This window comes from Rhineura floridana, chromosome 3, assembly GCF_030035675.1.
Source record: "Rhineura floridana isolate rRhiFlo1 chromosome 3, rRhiFlo1.hap2, whole genome shotgun sequence".
NCBI classification, from domain to species: Eukaryota; Metazoa; Chordata; class Lepidosauria; order Squamata; family Rhineuridae; genus Rhineura; species Rhineura floridana.
In genome coordinates, this window is record NC_084482.1 from 111,384,651 (window position 1) to 111,407,163 (window position 22,513).

The 22,513-nt window shown below is 44.1% G+C and overlaps 1 protein-coding gene across 1 annotated transcript in view; it reads left to right on the forward strand.

Annotated features, from left to right (window-relative positions):
* Nucleotides 1-18,164: 18,164 nt before the first annotated feature.
* Nucleotides 18,165-22,513, forward strand: part of SLC6A7 (solute carrier family 6 member 7) — a 32,720-nt gene continuing 28,371 nt past the window's right edge. The window contains exons 1-2 of the mRNA XM_061621943.1: nt 18,165-18,201; nt 21,519-21,698. Coding sequence (XP_061477927.1) covers nt 18,165-18,201; nt 21,519-21,698 — 217 coding nt within the window. The remainder of the gene's footprint in view (nt 18,202-21,518; nt 21,699-22,513) is intronic.

Here is a 22,513-nt window from a genome sequence, read left to right on the forward strand (position 1 = left end):
GTCCCTACTGTACTCTTTCTTGTTCCACACACAAACATTTATGTCAATCTACTGTTCTCTGGCCAATCAGCATCTTGTTCTTTGGTCAATCAGCTCTCTGCACCACTCAGCCAACCCTAATCCAACAGTGTAGCTATGGCAAAGAGGTCCCTCCCCTTGGTCTGCCCATTTGTCAGCCCTTCTAGGAAGGCTCCTACTCCATCTGTTGTTATAAGGCCTATCTAACACAGCCACTATAGCAAATTAGGGAGGAATTAGAGTGTTGGACTACAACCTGGGAGACCAGGGTTCAAATCCCCACACAGCCATGAGGTTCACTGGGTGACTTTGGGCCAGTCACTGCCTCTCAGCCTCAGAGGAAGGCAATGGTAAAACCACCTCTAAATACCACTTACCATGAAAACCCTATTCATAGGGTCGCCATAAGTCAGGATCGACTTGAAGGCAGTCCATTGCCATTTAGGGAGGAATCTAGGCTGCTTCAAGAACAGCCCCATTTCGTAGTCTTAGCCTATATCATATATCGATTCTGAGCATGATCAGCTAAATATAGACATATCAGTGAGAAGAGTGGTGGTAAACTACCTAAAAGCATGTTTGGTTTCTTCATAGGCCAGACTGGGCCCTATTTATTGTAGGTGGTTGGGAAGGGAGAGGAGATTCTTGGTAGCAATCTGCCTCTAAAACTGGCATCATATGGCACTTGGGAGGAAATATGGTTTTTTCATGGGCCAAACTGGACCCTTTCTGTTGTCAGCAGGGTGGGGAGAAAAGGAGATTCTTGGTGGCAAACTGCCCCAAAAGTGTTTGGCTAGCATCATAAGGTGGTATAGGGGGACAATCTGGTTTCTTCAAGGGTTGGACTAGAACTTTTTATTGTCAGCAGGGTGGGGGAAGAGGAGATTCTCAGTAACAAACCTCAAGCACGTACACACACATGCACACACAAAATATTTGGCTGGCATCTTGTGTGTGTGTGTGTGTGTGTGTGTGTGTGGTGGGAGAATATGGTTTCTTCATGGGCTGGATTTGGACTGGACCTTTTTTTATTGCCAGGGTGGGAGAGAAAAATATTGGTGGCAAACTGCTCCAAGAATGGACTGGGCTGGACTGGACCTTTTTCTTTATTTTTATTTATTTAAAGCATCTGAAAATTTGATATGGGTTACTGCAAGATAATTAACCCCCATAGGGATAACAGCAATAACTTACTATAGTTGTTTTAATTAAAACAAAAAGCTTAGCAGTACTTTGAAGAAGATGTTTATTTTCTTTCTGAACCCAACACTGTCTTTCATGATGGGGGCTGGAGAGAAGACAGCAGGAGAGTAGTTGATAACACAGATATCCTGGCACTGGTAATCCAACTAGCAAGACATGTGTGGCATTGTTGCACACTTCCAGCCCCAATTTCACTTCAAGTAAGGAGGTGGAACCTGTGTAAATGTGGTTGATTAAAAGGAGAAGGAATTTTGAGTTAAGAAAATCTCTGCTTTTATAAAACCAAAATATACTTTGTGTGAATGGCTGAGTCCCTGCACCACTAGAATACTGGAGGAACTTGTGGAATGTCCTGCTACAGTATTCAGAACTGATCGTATGGTGTGAAAGACTCCTTTTTCTAACATTTTGGCTTCCTGTTTTTCACTCTTTTATAGTTTAGTTAGGTGCTATATGCAAACCTGTAATGCTTAAGTATCCACAGTATGTTTGTAAGGGAGGAGGATGGGGAAAAACCAAAACTTGGCCACTCCCCCATGACCTCATTAGCCACACCCCCATAGCAGTCCTATCAGGTCTAGCGGGCACCACCTGCCACTGACTCCTGCGAGGACCACGAGTTTCACAAGAGGACTGGAATCTCCAGCATTTACTAGTGTAAACGAGGCTATTTGGGGCAGGTGAGGGTTTGTTATTTCAGTGGTGCTATGCTAGTGTGTGTGGGTTTACTGTCTGGTACATAAATTTCTTTTTAGGCAGTTGTGACAATAAATGTTAAAAACTGAAGTAGAGATAGCACTGGGGTGGTTGGAACCCAGTGCCCTGCCTCCTCTGTTGTCATCAGATTGATCATTAGATGAACAGAGGGGGGTGCAATAGCTCTCTCTCAGCTGATCTGCATGGATCAACTGAGGAGGGGAATCTCGTATGTATGTGTGTGTGTGTGCATGAGAGTGTGGGGTGACCACATCACTTTTGGCCGTTTGTACCTTTGGCACGCAGCCCCTGGAGGATTGCCCAATGGTGAATGTAGCCCCCATGCCAAAAAAGTTATCCATACACCTGTAAAGGAAGCAACATACATGAAGATGCTTCCCCCACACACATTTTTTGCTGAAAAGGAGAGAGTGAGCTAGCGTTAGAAGAGATGTGGAAGTTTTGAGTTCTGTAATCCTCCCCATGAGGGCTTGCCAACACAGTTACCCTGCTGGAATTTGCAGGTTTTACCTCAGCAGGTGATGATGCTTCCCATGCTGTGAAAAGCATGGAGTGGCAGTTTGACATAGTGGTTAGAGTGGTGGACTTTGGTTGAGAGACTAGAGTTCAAATCTCTGCTCAGCTGCAAATATAATGCAAATATGGTTCTGGAAAAAAAGAAAGCTTCACCTGCCGATCAAGCTGCTGTTAAAGGAACAGAAAAAGGACAGGTATTTTCTTATGGTTAGTTGAAAACCTGGTTCCCATTGCAGAAAGCCCTCTCCCCACCTCTCCTGCCCTCTTGTAAACTCTGCAGGCAATGACATTGTCTAGGTTGCATATCAGTTTGATCTCTACAAGCAAGGGGACTATCTCTCTCTAAGAAACAATGTCTTCAAAGGCTATATGACCCTGGTCAGCAACTAATTTTTAACAGCAGACGCCATATTTTGAACCAAGCTAGTGCTTAGAGGCTCAACCATATTGGCTCCACCCATCCAGTGACCCACCCAAGCTGAAACCCTAGGAATTTCCTTCCCCCATCCCTCCACCCCCTCTGTCCCAGTGTAAATATCAACAGCCCTTCCTTGTAGCATCACAGCTGCACTATCATTTCCCCCATGTTTTAGCTGCTCGCTTCCATGTGCAGGCCAAGCTGCATATGGGGAGAATGCAGATGAAAAAGCCTTTGCTTGTGTCTTAGCAAGAGAGAGAGAGAAGGGAAGGCATCTCCTTGGGATCGGGGCTATGCTGGTGCCTAGATTTGGCCCCAGAGCTCCAGTTGCCTATTGCTTCTTTATAATTTTGCTCTTTTCCTGCATCTTTCTCCCAGCAACCTATATAAGCTAGTAGTTTGTTGTGACATGTCAAGATTTGCAGAAAGAAACGCCTGTCATTGCATATACAAGTGTCAATGAAGGCTAGGAAAGCACATGTACCACTGAAAATATTTGTGGTATGAGGATAATAGGTGAGAGAAGAAAAGGCAGGTGGTGTATATCCCGAGGAGCAGCAATCCAGCATGGGGTAGAGCAGCTAACTCAACATTGAACCAAACATGCAGACACAGAGAGAGCGAGAGAGAGCACTATGGGGATTTACTAGCTCAACAGCAGCTCCTGCCATTTATTGAGAGGATGAACTTCCAACCGAAACTCTGTCAGGCGTCTGCCTGTTTGCACAGTAGGGTAAAAGTCCATGGAACGACAGGCTGGTCCTTGTGGTTCCCGCAAGGCATGTGTGCACAGGGAGCAGGTGATGATGAGAAGCGGTAATAAAAGTGCCCTCTGTCCCCACCCCCGCTCAAATGTCTTGGCCCAGGTTATGAAATGGGCCTAGCTGCTTTCACCCAGAGTCATCTTCCCACATGTGTGTACTTTCAGAAGCTTCACTGAGAGATTCCCACTTGCCTTGAACCAGCAGTGCCTGAGTGGGGTGCAGTTTGGTTTTATCAGCTATCTACTGCCACCATTTCCCAATTTTTCATACTCCCACTTAAAAACAAATAAAATCAATCAAGGACACACCCACAAGGCAGTATCCAGTGCTTTCAATTCAGTGGTATTGCACTGAATCCAAAAGGCGAGAAGGATGATTTAAGTCAGTCCTGTTCATTTTTTGCAATTCTTTTCTAGAGAAGGATACGTTCTGCGTGCACTTGTGACTCTGTGGAACAATTTTTGAGCTCTGCTTTCTAATCCTCAGAGTTGCAGCAATTAGATGGAATATTTTACTGAGGCAGATTAATTGCCTATATGGCTCTGCTGGATCTTAGGGAAGAGGACCTTCACAATGTTGCTTTAACACCATTTTTTTTAAAGGCTGTAATGCCAGGGGTTTAATTTAGGACCACATAGGTGTAAAAACATGTGCTGTACAAATGTTCAAATGAGCTATGGCTGTTTCTGCAAAAGGCTCTTTTGGTCGGGGAGACAGGGTGACCACAGTGTGTATAGGGTGTAGGGGAATCTGAGTCCTGTGAATGATAATTCCTGGCATCTAGTTAGCATCTCCGCCCTTGTTAATTCATTTGGAACATTTATATACTGCTTCCCTGATTAACCTATTCCTGTGTTCCACTTGCTGCATTTTTGCCAAAAGTGCTGGAGTCTGCCAAAACACAGAATAAAGCATTTTCAGGTGAAGCCACTCCATGTGGAAGAAGCAAATACATTGACACTGTTGTCCCTGTGTGCATAATTCATTCTGAATGCAGCAGGTGTCTTCTGCCTTTTGAACAATGCATGGGTGAAGAGACTCCTCTAGGGAGACTGGCTCTTTCAGACAGTGCTCATGGCTTTCTCTGCTTTCCCACTTTCTGTTTCTACATTTTGCCTTAATTGTCCTCCCTCACTGTTCTACCCTAAACTACTCCCTTCCTTCACTTTGGTATATTAAAGCAGTTTAACTGGGGGATCTCAAGTGCTTAATTTAAGTCAGGAGGACTGACTGCAATTGAATCTAATGCCAACAGTTAACGTTGGGCTGTTAAGCTTCACTCTCCAGGCTCACATGGTTGCTGGCACTATCGTTCCATACCCCTAGACTCAAGAACGCCAGTGAGCATGTGCAGGGTGCTTTTCTCACAACTCATGCATTGAAGGTTAACGTGAGAATTTGGAGTTAGGGCTTATGCTTCCAGACAGAGCACCAGCACCATGATTCTTGCAAATTAAACCTGGTGGGGTGTTTCCTCCCATCCCCCCCAAAACAAATACCTAGATATCTGCTTGTATTTAAATTAAGTGTAGCACCACACTTGCACACCCTATAAATCTAATTTGTGCATAAGAGGACAGGACTCCTGTTCTTTGAATAGTTGCACAGAAGAGGGCATTTCAGCAGGAGAAGCTGCTTGAATAGGTATCAACATGTGCCTGCATCAAGATAATCATGCTTCATTCATGCTTTTGCCAGTAGGGGGAGCAAACATATCAGGGACTGGCTAAAAATAGGAAGATGTCACAAGTGTTCCTGATCCTGAGCCACTAGGTGTTGTCTCCTAAATTCCTGGGACACAGTTCAGTGTGAATCTGTTTAGAAGTGCAAAAACACTGCGGAGGTAACTGATCAAAGCAGAGTGAAACAGATTAGAAAGAGACAGGCAGGAAAGAAAAAAGGGAAGATGAAAGTAAAATTCAGCTCTCCTTGCAACAAATTTTGACTGACTGACTGACATCGTGACTGAAAACACTGAGCAGTATGTAGCTCCTACCCATTCAAACGCAAGAAGTCACTGTTTTTGTTCCGTTGCTTGTGTGTGCGTATTTTCAGATGGCACAACGCAGACCTAGACCCGATTTATTATGAAGTCAGCAAATAGGAGCTGATGCTTGCCATTGTATACAGTGCACCCCTGGGCTGCTACTGGGAGGAAGGGCAGAATATAAATAAAGCAAGCAAGCAGAAGGTGGGATGGCCTTTAGGATTTGTGAGGCCCTGTGTTAAGAGCAGTAGTTCTTCCAACAAAGCAGCCTGGGATAACCAAGGCTGGTTCTCTATCGACAGAGAGAGAGGAAACAGGAAAAAAAGAGCAACAGAGGAGACTGCTGTGGGAGAGGGCACAGAAGCTGGATGCCAAGCACTTGAGGCTGATACTGCCCAACCACTGTCTACATTCTTAAACAGAAAATTTTGATGGAACTCAGAAATGTTACTTTCCACTGCTCGAACCAGCAATAGAATTGTAGGTATTTTATTAGTCTTGGCAGGCATTCAGTTCTCAAACCAAGCAATTGCCATAAAAGTAGACAAATACTAGAAAGGCACTCCACTCTGTCTTGGACCATTTCTAGTGATGGCAAGGTCTGCTCTGTGTGTGTGTTTTAGGAAGAGGATGTTATTCTGATAAGCCAGCAGCACCTCCTGTTAATTCTGCAAAGAACACCCAGAAAATTGCTGTCTGAAAACACACACACGTCCCTTCTAGTGTCCATTCATGATTAAGAACACTCAATAAGCTGTGTTCTTCTGTACTCCTTTGCTACAGAAGCAATGCAATCCCACAAAGAACAGCCCCAAAGGGAAAGAAACACCAGCAAGCAAGACTAGGGAGAATATCACACATTGGACAGAGGCCCAGTCAGGGCATTTTTGTGTACTTTCATCACCATGAGTAATGTAAAATATGAGCAGTGAGTTCACTGATCTCAGCAACTTCCATGATCACATCTGCTCAAGATTGTGGAATTTGCTGGGGCTCAAGTCCTTTAGTTCCTGGTTCATAATGTTACATTCTTGATGCTCATGGCTCCATCCAGACTGGTGCTTTATTGCAGGTACATTCTGCAACATGATCTTGACACAATAATAGAGCATCAGTGGTGAATTTATTCTGTTTTAGTTTGTTCTGCAATGCTTCTCCAGGGATATCACATTATTACTTTCTGGAGGGGCTCTAGCACAACAAAAGTGGGACAAATATAAACCAGAACATTTGTAGTATAAAAAGTTACAGGATTTCAGGAGGAGCTACGGGATATGCACTGACTGGAAGTGAAGCAGTGTGACCTCCCCCAAACTTTTGCAGGTGCAAATAGTATTGAGAGTGGAGTTGTGTATGACTGCCTTGATAGCATCATGAGCGCAGCTTACTGAGAGCTTATATTTTTTAAAGTCCACAATGATCTTAAGAGGATAATGGACAAGCAAACCTGCTATCAATTCTATGGATCAGACCTTACAAAAGCCACAGTCAAAAGAAAAGGGAACAAAGAAGGAGTAGATCAGGGGTGGGCAGAAGATAGATCGAAATCTACTTGTAGATCCCAATCTGGACTTTTAGTTCAGTTAGTTCTAGTATTGAAAATAACTCCTAAGCTCAGAAGGTGTGCTCAGAAGCACCCTGTTCTTTAATTCTAAGTGTATGCTTTTTGCACCTCTCCCTAGTTGGTAGATCTTGGGGTTCTAGAAAAAAACAAAGTAAATCAAACAAGCCTGAAGTCTGCTCATCCCTGGAGTTGATCACCAAGGTCAAACAGCATAAACAATGGAAGTGTGTTAAAATGAGGACAGCTTTAGGGTAGATTATTCTTTCTGGCATTGCTGATGATAGCATTTACTCCAATTTTGGTTAAGATGAGCACTTGGTAACAAACTGGAATTCTATATTAATTGAAGTGATCTATATGTCTGTGAATTTCAGGAGGCTATGAACACACTAGCCGCCAAATCGCTTCTGTTAGCCACACCTGGAGAGGGAACGGGTTGATCTGCTGAAGAACCTTCCATTTGCAAACGTGCACATTCACTGACCTGATTTGCTTTCCTGTATGAAGTGCCTTAATGGTTCTTCTGTGTTACCTAGAAAGAACCTCCAGTTCTCACATCTAGACTAGCACTGTTTTTCCAAATGGAGTGAACCAGAGGACTCTGGGAAGCTGACAAACCAGACATGAAGGGAGCAGCCCTTCAGAAACTGGGATTCAGAGGCATAACTAATACCTCTGAATACAAAGGAACCATTGCATTGGGGAGGAGCTGTAGCTCAGGAAGCGCATCTGCTTTGCATGCAAAGGGTCCCAGAATCAATCTCCAGGTAGGGATGGGACTGTCCCCTACGTGTAAGAGCAGCTGCAAGTCAGTGTAGACAATACTGAGGGAGATGGACTACTATAAGATGTAAGGCAGCTTACCACTATTCTGTTAGCTATTGGCAGGCCCACGCTCTAGGAACCCCAGCCCCTCGTTTTATGGGCATTTGCCCACTCCTCACTTGCTGCTGGACCCAGGCTGTAATTTCTGTCTAATTCTCAAGCAAAGCTGTGTGCCTGCCTGCCGGCCCGCCCGCTGTTGCTCCGAGCCTTCCCTGGCAGCTCCCTCTCATTCTGCCTCATTCTAGATAGTGTTAGCAACATCTCTTCTCTCGCTGTGCCGGTTCACCCCCTCAGTCAAGGCAGAAGCCGGTCCAGAGAGGGACAGAAAAAAAGAGCAAGGGAAGGAGATTCGTTCTGCTCCTTTCTATTTATTCGGATGGTCCTTCTGTCCTCCCCATTGTCGGAGAGGGAGAGAGAGAGGGAGGTGGTAAGAGACCTTCTTCTGAACGAGTGGAAGCGGGAGAGTGCGAACAAGCGAAGGCAGGCAGGGAGTGCATAGCAACGCGACTCCACGATGAAGAAGGGCCAGGAGCACCATCCTCAGAAGGTAAGGCGAGGCAGCAGTTTGTACCAGAGGCGCATAATGAGATGCCACACAAGGAGAAAGGGGGGGGTGGCGGGAAGAGCGAGAGCGAGCCGAAGCAGGTGCCTTTTGGGTGGTAAGAGGCAAGGCTCCGCAGCCCCTTGATCACTTCCCCAGGTCGAGGACCCAGACCCTGTCCCTGAGCCATGGATTGTCTCTTGCGGAGGGGAAGAGCGCTGCCTTCTGCCCCTGGAACTGGTCGAGGAAGCAGGAGGTGAGGCAGCTGGGGGGCGAGTGGGGGGCGCTGTCATTTCGTCACAAGCTCTTCTCGTTCCCTTTAATTAGCAAGTTCAGGCAACACGGCTGGCTGCGCGGATGATTGGATGCCCCCGCTCTTGCCTGCCCGGCCTCAGGCGGCAGGTGCTTCTCCTCAGTAGGCAGGTGTTTCTATCTCACGGATTCAGGCTGTGTGTGTGGGGGGGGGAGGATTTCGGTAAGGAAGCGTTGGGGGAGGGAGCAAGGACGTTCAGGTGCAAAGTCTCTGTTCCCTGTAGCTTTTGCATCAGTTGCTGCCTCCCTCCCACTGTATCCCAAGTGTAACAGGTGCTGAAGACGCATCGTGACGTGGAAGAAGGGACAGGGTGAGAGCAGCACCCAGCACGAGCTTGAGGAGGAAGGACAAATTGTTCGCGTTGGAGATGACCGGAGCTAGAAATTGGGTCAGGTCACTTGAGTCCTCCTCTGGGCCTGGCTAGGTTTGCATCATCTGGCTGGCTCCTCCCTCTTTCCCCCTGACAATCCTTTTTTATTTTCTCCTCCCCATTTTTACATCACCCGGGCAGTCTCTAACTCATCGACATGGCTCTGTGTAAACCAGTGTGGTGTAGTGGTTAGAGTGTCCCACTAGGATCTGGGAGACCAGAGTTCAAATCCCCTCTCAGCCACAGAAGTCACTTAGGGCCAGTCACAGTGTCTCAGCATAACCTACCTTACAGGGTTGCTGTGAGGATAAAGTGGAGAGGGAGGAAAAACCTTGAGCTCTTTGGAGGAAAGGTTGGATATGAATATGGTATTTTTTATTTATTTATTCTCTCTGCTCCCTCCCCCCCCTCTTTTTTTCACTCTCTCAAACTTCTGACTCCACCAAGGGCTGGTCCAATACATTTTGCAGTGCTGTCTAAGGCACAGCAGCAAAGGACATGCCCCCCCCAGTCAAGGCCAGCCAAGCTATTTTAGCACATGAGGCAGAAAAGCCCACAAGTTCCTTTCCCCCTGCCAGTCAGTAAAACTACAATTATCTAAAATGATGAAACTGAGGTTATCATACTTTGGACACATCATGAGAAGACATGATTCACTAGAGAAGACAATAATGCTGGGAAAAACAGAAGGGAGTCAAAAAAGAGGAAGACCAAACAAGAGATGGATTGATTCCATAAAGGAAGCCACAGACCTGAACTTACAAGATCTGAACAGGGTGGTTCACAACAGATGCTGTTGGAGGTCACTGATTCATAGGGTCGCCATAAGTAGTAATCGACTTGAAGGCACATAACAACAAATAACAACCAATGGGTTGCCTTTTCATGTCACCCCAAACCAGCTGCCTGAGGAAGCTACCTCAGTCTGCCTAATGGGAGGGCTGGCCCTATCATCTCACCTCTTCTGTCATCAGGCCCCTCTCCCTATTCTTTTCCTTTCAAGCTCTGCTCTATCTGCACCCCCTCTCACATCATGAGATCAGCCTTCTTCAACTTGGTGCCTTCCAAATGTTTCAAACTACTGTTTTTGGATTGTTGACCATGCCATTTAGGCCTGATTGGAGTTGGAGCTGTCCAGAGGGCAACAGGTTAGGGAAGTCTGTTTTACATACTTTCCAAAAGTATTCTGAAAAGTATTCTTTGTTCAAGAGATTATAGTGCTCAGGCCAATGAAAGGAGGAAGAAAGATTCCCCTAAATGTCTGTAGCTAAAGGTGGCTCCAGGACTCAAGTTACAACCATTGCCAAGAGACCTATTATTCATGGAGCCATGGTGGAGGTGAGTAAAGGAGGCTTTGCTTGGGGCAATAGGTGGAATGCCATCAGTGGAGGAGATAAAAGGGTTTCTCTTGTGGCATCATCTGCCTCAAGGGTAGGAAACCCTTTTCAGCCCAGGTCCGCATTCCCTCATGGGTAACCTTGTGAGGGCTGCATGCCAGTGCCGAGACAAAAATGTGGGCAGAGCAACAGATGTGATTCTTGCCTTTGTACAGTAGGCTGCTATTTATTTAGTAGACCTGTTAGTCGCTTGTTACCCAACAAGGTCTTCAAGCAAATGACAACACATTTTAAAGCAGAAACATCTGGATCAGTTCAAGCCACTGACACCAGCAGGGTGGCATTGTGCTGGATTGGATCTGCCAGTGCTCCTGCACTATGTTGAGCTCCCTGCACCTCATCCCTCAGTAAGTGGCAGCAATGCTCAGTGTTGGGAGGCCAGCCAGGCAATGCCGCCCTGCCCACTGCTGCAAGTCATGCACAGTTCAAAGGTTTCTGCACGCATATCTCCATCCAGGCAAGAAATAGTTCAAGGACAGTTCAAGGACACATTTCAACCATGCAAAAGCAATCAAGGAGGGGGTGGAACAAGGACAGTGAGGGATGTAGTGTGGGGAGGGACGAGCCTGAGGAGAATCCTGAGAGCCAGACAGAGAGGCCTGGAGGGCTACATTTGGTCCCCGGGCCTGAGGGTCCTCATTCTGATCTATCTAGCATAACTATCTATCTGTCCAGACCTTGAGACAAGTTCTCTCTTAATCTCCCTCTCCCTCTTTCATAAACAGAATATGGGCACAGTTCTTTGGTTTCCAGTTGTCAGAGTAGTTTCGAGCAATTGTCCTGGAACTCGCAAGATTAACTGTTTCCTTGAATTAGAACATTCCTTTCCTACATGTAAAAGCAGAGACTGCAGCTCATGGGAGAAGACAGCATGATCATAATGTGGCATGGTATGGAAATGGAAATAAACTCAAATGGTCCCAAGCATATCTCCACAGCGTTAACAGTTTGCTCAGTCTGAAACAGTTTGAAATGGGCTGTCTAGTTTCATGGTCATTTCCATGTCAGGCTTCAGAGCAGAACCAACTGTAATAGCCCAAAGAAGCATAGGCCTGAAACTCAAAATGCATGTGTGCAAAGATTTGCACACATCTTAGCAATGGGGTGGTCTTTCACACCTGTTTGTTTGCCCTAATGAGCACACACCATGTGCTATTATTAGTTGACTCACCTCATTCTTTGTTTCCCCTTGGATTCCTGCATGTATTTTCTCTCCTTCTGCAGATTTCTATCACAATTCAGAGTCTTCTTTCTAAGAAAGTTCATTAAGTTTAGGTAGCCTCAGGCTCCACCATCCTGTTTCTGATTGGGGCTTGTCTTTGGACAGACAGTGAGAGAACCAAATGGCTAGTAGCAGGCAAAGCAAATGAGGGCTTTGCTATGATTTTGATAAAGCATTGAGTCTGCTTTGCTTTGGAGTAACTTTGAAGACGGCTTCATGCCATCTCTAGTCCAGGTCTCCAACCCCCATCCCAAGCTTTGAGAGAATTGAAAAACAACTTGTTTCTGGTTTGGTGCTGTTGGAGAAATAGATAACCCATGGCAGTTTCCCCAAAGAATGATACTTTGCTACCACAGTGCAGCAGGGATGCCACATAGCCTCAGCTGGATGAACTGAATACCTCTGATAGGCATGAACTATCTAATTCTAGGATGAATACAATTATGCCGGCTTGTTTCCTCCTTTTGCCAGTGACCAGCACACTGGGATGATCAAGAAGAGATCCCGGCCCTCCTCTGTGTGGCAACCTTTCATGTACTTGATGCTCCATTGGCAAGATTTTGACAAATACTGTGGAGAAAAATATTCATTTTGAGGACCAGGGTAATAGGGGGAGTCTGTTTATTTCTCCAGCTGCCAGGCTTGTGACTCAGATGTGACATAGATGTATTTCTTATAAAGAGGGATTTCTTAGTGAGGGATTATTTTGTCCAGTAACTCAGAGTATGGTATGGAACTGATGATCATAATCAGTAAAATAAAGGCTTTAGTAGTGCTAACACACACACACACACACACACACACACACACACACACACACACACACACACACACACTATAAATGTTCTCCTTATTCCAAAAGGCCATTTATTGCTTCCATCTGATGTTTATTAGAATAATGCAATTGTAAGGTTTGACATAGGACTATCAATGATCCAGTTCCCTGCTCATTGAAAAGGTCTGCTATATTTGAGCCATTCATCAAGGTAGCCACAATAAACTTGGATAAAATTCATCCTGAATACATAATTTATGATCTGCACTATGAAACCAACATGTGCATTTTCACAGTGGAAAAAATATATCCTGCTCCTATAAATACCTGGGTATTTGGTTCCATGAAGCAGCAAGCTGGAGAATTCAGGGGAAATCTGCTGAGGCTAAAGCTGAGCAAAATATGGGTACAATGACCCGCTTTTTCCCCACAAAGGGCAGAAAATTTCTGCCAGCAGCCATTAGTGTTTTTAAAGCCAAAATAGTTCCGCTGATTCTTTTTGGGGCACCAATTTGGTTTCCATACTTCAGGGGCTCACTTGAAGGAACTCAATCTTTTTTTCTTAGGTCCATTTTTGGTTTCCCCAGATGTGTCTCTGGAGCTACTCTTAACTTAGAGGCTGGCCTTAATTCCCTAAAATGCTCAGCTTGGATTTATGCTATCCACTTTTGGCTTCACTGCTGTCTTGTGCTCACCCACAGCTCCCTCACATATCAGGTTATGAGAGACTCCTCTGGGTCATCTTGGATGAAGGCGGTGGTGAAAAAGGTTACCTCAATAGGCCTCTCTCCTTCTGATTTGCTCTCTATGGACCTTGAAAGCGCTAAAGTGATTGTCAAACAGAGGCTAGTGGAAATTAATGTCCAAGAGCTCTCTGCAGCCACACAGGGTCCCTGTTCCTCCCAGTCATTGGGTCTATCAGGTCTTCCTTGCAAAGATGGGATACCCTATCTAAGTTGGTTATTAATTTCCAAGTATAGGAGGGCATTCTCTCTGGCTCGATTTAATGTTTTACCTTCCAAACTTCTGGATGGCAGATACAAAAAAACTCCAACAACAGATGCTGCCCCTGTGATAATGATGAAGTGGAGTCTATTTCACATGTCTTGTTCAATTGTAGTTATAACCAGGCACCTGGTTGGCCACTGTGAGAACAGGATGCTGGACTAGATGGGCCACTGGCCTGATCCAGCAGGCTCTTCTTATGTTCTTATGTTCTTATAACGAAGGGGCCAGAAAAGACCAAATACATCCTATTACTCAGTTTTTCCCAGGCCATTCCTCTGAGTTCCTTCTGATTATTTTACTTGAGGGTTCAGATAATGAAATTACTGAGCAAGTGGCAAAATACCTGAACATGGGCATCTTGACCAGACCCCGTATGATTGTTAATGGAAATTAAATTAATGGAGTTGTTTTTATAATCTAGTATGCTGTATGTTGTAGTTTGCGTTATTATGTAGTCTTTTATTTCATAACACCTAATATTATGTTCTGTATTTGTGGTCAGTTGACTGTAAATAAAGATTTGATTTGATTTGAAGTATATCCTGCCAAATATAAAAAGTTTAATTGGGAATCGTATGGAAGTGAAGAGTTATCATAGTGAAGCTATGCTAAATAATTTTCCTGACTTATTTTAGCCTTTATGGGTAACTGCCAAGATTACCTGGAAAGAGTGCATCATTTTAAAGTGTGCAATCAGCTCTACCTTTAATTTCTCTTGTTAATAAAAGCAAAATAATATTATTTTTAAAAACTTTAAAACAAGTTCCCTTGAGCTGAAAAGTGTGTGTGAATGACTATGAGTCATGATGTGGAATTGTGGATATTTTCACATACTAATTTATGTATGTGAGTTTTTGGAAATCACAATGAATATTAGTTCATCAGACTCCTTCCTCATACATGACTATGAATTCCTGTTGGCAGTAAAAAAATGGATTGAGTAGGTTGATTCATTGCATGAATTAGTCCTTCTCAGATATTGATACTGATTAATCAAAACATTAATCAAGGACCAAGCTTAGAGTTCTCTTATTCAGTGTGTTCTCATAGGTGAAGGTCATTTAGAGAAAAGAAAATGGGGATAGTAAAGTGGGATGTGGGGGAGGGCAGGATGGAGAGATTAAGTTGTTTGGACCATAATGTAGGCTGTAAATGGGACACAAGAAAAATGACGAGCCATTGGCGATGACTCATGACCGAGTAAGATTGTCTTCCAGGGTAAGGTCTTTAACAATGAGTCCGTAAGTGACTGTGGAGGCCAATTCTGGATCCGCACAGCCTCCCAAAGTGAGGACATAGGTTTCCAGATGGAAGATGGTCACGATGAGGATTTGCTTGACATGCCTTCCGCTTAGCTCGTTTGTCCCTTTCGCCCTGTACTCGTGCTTCTTCAAAGTCCATAGCGCCTTTTATAATGGCCAACCTCCAATTGGGACTCTCATGGGCCAAGGCTTCCCAGTTCTAGATGCTCATGTTACATTTTTTTAGATTAGCTTTGAGAACATCTTTAAACCTCTTTTGCTGTCCACCAATATTTCGTTTTCCATCCTTAAGTTGGGAGTAAAGTAGCTGTTTTGGAACATGGTGATCAGGCATTCGAACAACATGGCCAGTCCAGCAAAGTTGATGTTGGAGGATCATTGTTTCAACACTGGTGGTCTTTGCTTCTTCCAATACACTAACGTTAGTCCGCTTATCTTCCCAAGTAATTTGCAGAATTTTCTGATGATTACTAGTTAACATTGATCTTGTGCCAAACATGTGGTAGATATGAAACCTAAAGACTTTTCACTTGTTCGAAAAAAGTGTTTCCTAAAACAGAGGCATTTATTATTATTATTTTAAAAACCTATTCCATCCTCCCATAGTAGTATTCTGCAAAGTGTAAGGTTGGTGTACTAGTTCTTTGAAACACAAGATCTATTGCATCCAACTAGTTTGCCTGCTTTCTCTTTGTGATGCCTCACTACTTTTTTCTTACAAGGGAATGATTACAAGATCTCATGGCTGCAGAGAAAGTCTTGGAGGAATATAAGCAGTTACTGCTAAAGGTTTAGAAATTGGAGGCCTACATTGCATAATGATGAGACATATAATTCTCAAAAGCTTCTCATTGGCCAAAGTGCTTGTCCCAATAGATTGCTTTCTTGGCCAAGATTTCATATTTTCCAAATGTTCCATGCTACCTTTTCCTTATTATTACTTGATTTTTTAATTAAAGGAATTTAATAAATATGCACAATCTTAGTGAACACAAAAAGATTACGTAATCTGAACCAAGTCATGAAAATTGCATAGGTTATTTCAGCCACAGAAGCTGTTTTTTTCTAGTTGCAGAACTATCTGGGGAAAACATTATAAATCTTGATAAAACCTTTTCATTTCCTTCTTTCGCTTGATTGAAGTGCTCTGTATTTTTTTTCATGTTCCTTACTTCCCCAACCAGTGACAAGTTCCAAAGCAGCCTTACAAGATCAGTTTCCTGTGGAGAAAAGGAAAATTGGAAGATCATAGTTTTGTTTACTTGAAAATATAAAGGTAGAGCAGGTAGAAAACAAATAGGCACACAGAGAAGTTGTGTTATTTCCAAAGAAGCATCTGTTTCCATACCTCCTCTCTCTTTTTCTCTTGGCCCATTCAGGCACAGTCAGACGCAACCTATTCCCATCATGCAGGGGGATGCAAATTGGCCTACCGAATGACAGAATGCTGCCTTAATTAGTGTTTATTATGAGTAGCAATGCCATGCCAAAGCTGAAGAAAGTATTTGAATGATTTATTTATTAATTAAATGTATATCCCACCCTTCCTCCCAGATGATGATCTATAGAAACATTTCTCTTAGAGTTATCTCTGTGAGTCACTTTCTGCATTAAACCAGCCTTCCTCAAGCTAGTTACCTCCAGATGTTTTGGACTACAGTTCCTGTCATGTCTTACCACTGACCATGCTGGCTGGAGCTGATGGGAGTTGTCATCCAAACCATCTGGAGAGAACTAGTTTAAGGAAGACTGAATTTTACCATATTCTCCTTGTCCAGTTTTCTTTTTAGTTGCTGGTCAGCATTTCTATAAAACTGCTGGCCGAGGTGGTATATAGAGTTTTGGGTGGAAGTGTCATTATTTCACACTCAGGTTTGTCTCTCATTTGAATCTGTTCCCAGGGAGACAGAGGAAGTTCTGGACTGGTGTTTGGCTATGGAATAGAACTTAGTCCAGACAAGATGGAGGTACTGTGGTTTGGGGTTCCGTTGAACCAAGTTTAGGTGTTCAGCCTGATCTGGGTGGGGCTGCTTTCCCCCTGAATGATCAGGTATACACTTTGGGAATGTTTCTGCATCCAGCACCACTACGGGATTACCAGGTGGCAGCAATGGCCATGAGTGCTTTTCATCATAATTGACTGATTGGGTTCCTAGCTGGAGAAATCAGACTGGCTAGTTATTCAGGCCTTTGTTGTGCCCAGTTTAGATTATTATAATATGTTCTGTTCACGGCTGTCTTCCTCTGCGAAGCATTTGTAAGCTTCAGTAGGTTCAAAATGTAGCTTCCAGACTGTGTGAGGCATTCTGATCACATCATCCCAATGCTGGTCCAGTTGCACTGGCTATGATTTTTGATTCTAGGCTCAATTTGAAGTGCTGGTCTTAACTTTAAGGCCTTAAATGATCTGCAGACAGGATACCTTAAAGATTGCCTTCTTCCTGATAAGCATGCTCAAGCACTTGTTTAACGACTGTGGCCCTGCTGTCTGAAATTTGGCAGATAGTGACACAAGATAGCTTTTGTTGACTAGTGCCCCTAGTCTATTGAAAAAGCCATATGGCTACCTCATTGCTCACTTTTCAGTGAGCAGCTAAAATGTGGCTTTTTAAGAAAGCTTTGGCCTGAACTAATTTTATCTTGTGGCTGTTTAACATTGCTAATATTATTTAGATCACTGAATTATTACTATTACTATTACTACCTACCCTTCACCAGAAGATCCCAGGGCTGGCCACAACAATATAAATTACAATATTAAAACAGTTTAAAACAAATTACATTCACAACTAGAGAGGGTCCTAAAAATATATCTCTAAAGTGTCAGAGGCCACAGGGAAGAGGTATTTCAGCAAAACGTTGCATTGTAAACTACCTTGACAGTCTTTTGAAGGAGAGGTGGCATATAAATATGTTCAGTAAATAAGTAAATGGTTGTGATAATCCTCAGAGGAAAATACAGACGCACGAAGGGTATTCCCAGTAGCTTTCCCCCAGGTTAGCTTAATTTATAAAGATGTTGGCACTGTCCTGTTCATTTAGCTACTTTTTGCTTTTTTGTGTTAGGGTTAGATTATTACAGTCTTGTGTGTGTTCATGTGATAATGCACTTGCTTGCATACACACTTGTCTATATATATATATGTTATTGTGATTAACCAAACAGAGGTTTTTATTATATTAACAAAACGTTTCAGCTTCCGCCATCATCAGCTGCTAACATACAAATGCTGTTACCAAGGTGGCAGTTATAGAGCTTTGAGGATGGAATGCTCAGAGGGGCTTCATTTGCAGAAGCTAAGTAGTGCTGGTACTGTCCTCGAGGTTCAGGCCATGTGGTGCTAATGTGTCCAGAGAGTATATCCAAAAGTTCTCCCTTTTGGTCAGTGCTGTTGGATTTGCTGGCATCTCTATCGCTGTTATGGAAAAGTCCAACAGGCTGTGACCCTTGATGTTAAAACGTTTTGCAACTGGTTGCTCCACTTTTTTTGGTCAAGATTGCCGACTTGTGGTTCCTGAAGCACGTGCATAGGTCAGTTGTGGTCTTTCCTACATATTGGATATGTCATCCTGGTCTTTTGCACTCGATGATGTAAACTATATTGCAGGACCTGCAGGTGATGTTCTGTTTGAATTAATATGTCCTGCCTGTCCTAGTGCTTGTAAAAGTGGTTGTCAGGATGGACAGGCAGGAGGTGGAACGCTGACTTTATATCACATTTCCCCATCAGTGCACCAATCCCACAATGCCGAACCATCGCAACTGCACTGTCAAAAGGGGTGTAGCGCACTGAACAGAGATGTTGTGGAATAAAGTCATTTACCGACTGGCCGTGTGGGTAGGAGAGGTGATGGATCAGGCGGTACTCATCAGGGCATGCAGGGTAGTAGCACCTGGATGCGCCTTCCTTTGGAGGGTGTATGATGCAATGTCAGGACTATCACATCCCCGACACCACGTTAGAGTTTCAGCAGCCCTTAAGGCGGACCTGGCAGTTTGGTCTGCATTTCTCCAGGAGTTTAATGGGGTCTCTTTCTGGAGGCGGAACTCCAAGTGCACTCTGACGCTTCCGGGTCTTTTGGTTTTGGAATTATTTTTAATGATTCGTGGTGCAGAATTACATCTGTACATCAGTGTGTTTGTTTAAGTGAGTTCATGCACATACGTGTCTACATACCAGTATGATGCCAGTCTGACAATGTAGAGGCATGTTTCTATAATTGGGGCTGAGCACAGAGATGTGTATATGTAAACACAAGAGCCTGTAAGCATATGGCAGGTAAATTTGTGCTTCATGATCAGGCCAGTTTCCTCACTTACACTTTCTTCACTTGTCTCCATGGAAACTGAACAAAAGGAACATTGCTATAACTGTAGCTTGAAGGGGCAGCTATTGGTGAAAGAGAAGGAACAGCGCTTAATTTGAGCCAGTGTTCAGTCTGGAACTGTGTTCAAGGAAGATATAAATTAATAATAACAATCAAAGAGTTCTCCTGAGTATTGGCAGTGGGCCTTTCACTCGCCACTGAGTAGCCAGAGCCTGTCCCCTCATGCCAAGGATTTTAAGGTAGAGCTTCCCAGTCAGAATGTGTGGTTTCCAGATAAGACTGAGCCCCATCACCTCTCTTTTTATTCAGCCCCAAGAAGCAGGCATCTCAGTTTTAATTTTAAAAAATCTTGGAAAGCCCAAGAGGGATTGTAGGTCCAGGGAAGGGGCAACCAATGTGGTCCCCTCCAGATTTTGTGAAACTTCCATCTCCAACAGCTCCAGTCAGCATGGTGAATGGTCAGGAATGATGAGAGCAACACTTGAGGGCAGCATGTTGGCTATTCTTGGTCAAGGGGCATGATTCTCACTTCAGGTGCAAAAAGACCCGGGTTCATTCTAGACAAGCTCCATCTTAGTAGGAATAGCGGGGTTGTGCGGGGGGAAAGGTCATGGTTTAATGACAGAGCACATGCTTGCATGCCAAAGATCACAGATTCAATCCCTGGAATCTCCAAGTAGGGCTGGGTGAAACTTTAGTTTGAACTGAAACCCTGGAGAGCTACTGCCAGTCAGTGTAGAGTACACCAATTGTAGTTAATGTGGTGCTCTCTAGATGTTGCTGGACTCTTCCTCCCATCATTTCCAGTAGGCATAGCCAATTGTTAGGCATTATTGGAAGTGTAGTTCCAACAGTTTCTGAAGGCCACAACATTGGCTATTTCTGGTGTAGACAATATGGAGCTAGGTGGGCAAATGGTCAGATTCTGTATAAGGCAGCTTCCTGTGTCCATTCATCGTGAGCACATAACCATCTTCACATTAGACGTTTAGACTCAGACTAATGTTTCTCCTTTGCTTTCAGCTTATATTTCCCAAATGGCATGTAAGAGCTTTTCATTTATAGAAAAAATACTAAGGTGGGACTAAGCACAGTAGGAACATAGTTAAGGTATAATGTTCAGGCATTTTAGAAAAATTTCCCTACTATTTGTTTGAATGCTGTCTACTTGGCATAGCTGCAGGATTTATTGGGATGTGTTAAGAACCGGCTTTTAAAAAAACATTTCACTGGAGATTGCTTTTATGTTTGGAGGTGACAGCACAGAAATGTCTCAAAAAGCTTGTTTCATTCATTTAATATTTAATAATATTTTGTAATTACTCATTTGCCTTTTTGTGCTCTTCTGCTCACAAATGACACAACTGTTCTACTCCTCAATGTGGGAGTTTTGGTTCATACAAGCAATGCCCCCGCCTGAGCCCAGCTGAGCTCAGAGATGAGGCAGCTCCAGGAGGCTGCCAGCTGTGTGAACTGGCCCTCTGTGACTCATTGCTGAAAGGCGTAAACTGACTCCACGGGGGGGGGCATTGGGGCAATGTGAGGGGATAGGAAAAACCTGTCTGAGGTGTTCAATCTGTGATGGCTGATACACACATGCAAGTTGCCACCTGATGCTGCATGGAACAATGAGCATGTATGTGTAAACCAGACCAAAGCTCACTGTGGTTGTGACTGAATTGGTAAGGACTGATCTTGTATGGCAGGGGTGAGCAACTTGCAGCCCTCCAGACGTTGGTTATTTATTTATTTTATTATTTAGAATACTCCTATTCCGTAAGATAGCCCCTATGAGGCTCTCCAACTGGCTGACAAAAGACTTGCACAATACAATCACACTGAAAAAGGTTAACACAGATAATCAGAAATGACACAGTGCCAGGTTTATTCAGGCAGCACATTTGGCCCTCATTCTCAGTCTTCCCAGTGTCACCAGGCAACAACTCCCACTGAGGACCTCTGAGGTATGGGAGAGGGGCTCAGCAGCCAGACTTTGCTCAGCCCATGATAGAGGCAAGTCTTCCTTTGCAGCTTCTGTCAGCCTCAGCCAGCATGGGCAGGGATCATGGAAGTTGTAATCCAATGACATCTGGAGGGCCTATCCCTGTTTTATACATATATAACACATATGATATTCTAGCTTCTATCAAGCCCCCTTTAAAAACAAAAACAAAAAAGCCATTCACCCTTGCTCTCTCTGAAACTTCCCTTGCATTTCTTTCTCCCTGCTCTGTCAAACTTGTCTTTAATTTCCTCATCTTTTTGTTTCTTTTTCCCCTTGTCAGCCAGTGATTCCAGACTTGTTAATGACTCCAAGTGATCAAGGAGATGGTGACCTGGAGATTGAGTACCCTGAAGACAGAGGGAACTGGACAGGCAAGCTGGATTTCCTTTTGTCCTGTATTGGCTACTGCGTTGGACTGGGGAATGTCTGGCGGTTTCCGTACCGGGCTTACACGAATGGGGGAGGTAAGCATTAGACCATGCTGGTTTTCTTACGTGCCCTTTTGTGGGCTGCTGCCATGGCCTTGATGGTTTATAGTGAAGAGCTGCATATCTAAATGGAAAACTGACAATAGAAGTGGGCAGGCAGGGGAGTTGTACATCTCTCACAGCAGCATCTTCAACAAAGCAGGAAGTGACAAAAGGACAGTATGGCACAGGACTCCAGCGGATGGCTGTTTTGCCTGTACCCACAACCAGTATCAGCAAACACGCCAAGCTGGCATCTGATGTCCTGCCCCAGCATGGAGTCACAAATGAGGATGGAGATCCCTTGGGGTAGATGTGCATTTGTTTATGGCTGATGCACAAGTCCCCAGGGAGCGTGCCAGGTTACTGTCTCTCTGCAGATTGCATAGAAGACATTGATCTGAGGCATACACTGCCCACCCCAGCCCAAATGTCATGCACACCTGCATCTCTGAAACTTTCAGCTGGGAAGAAGGAATGGAGGTTTTTTAATATATATAAAAGACACCAGGGACACATGTGATGTTGAGCTGGTATCCAAAGAATTTCTGCCTAGGCTATGATTCTGCTTTATGGCTCTTTAATTTTTCAAATAACAAAATGGAAATAGGGTGCTCACAACAAAAACTGCCAGATATAAATTCAACCCATGGTCATGCAAATTCAAATTCCTGTATATTGATCCAGCTCAGTGCTGGATGAAAGGACACACGGCCCTATACTGTGCATTATATGCATGGGTGCTAGTCCTCTTTGACCCATTTGCTACATGTCGCAGGAAGGACATATTTGTCAAGGAACAGGCTTACCAG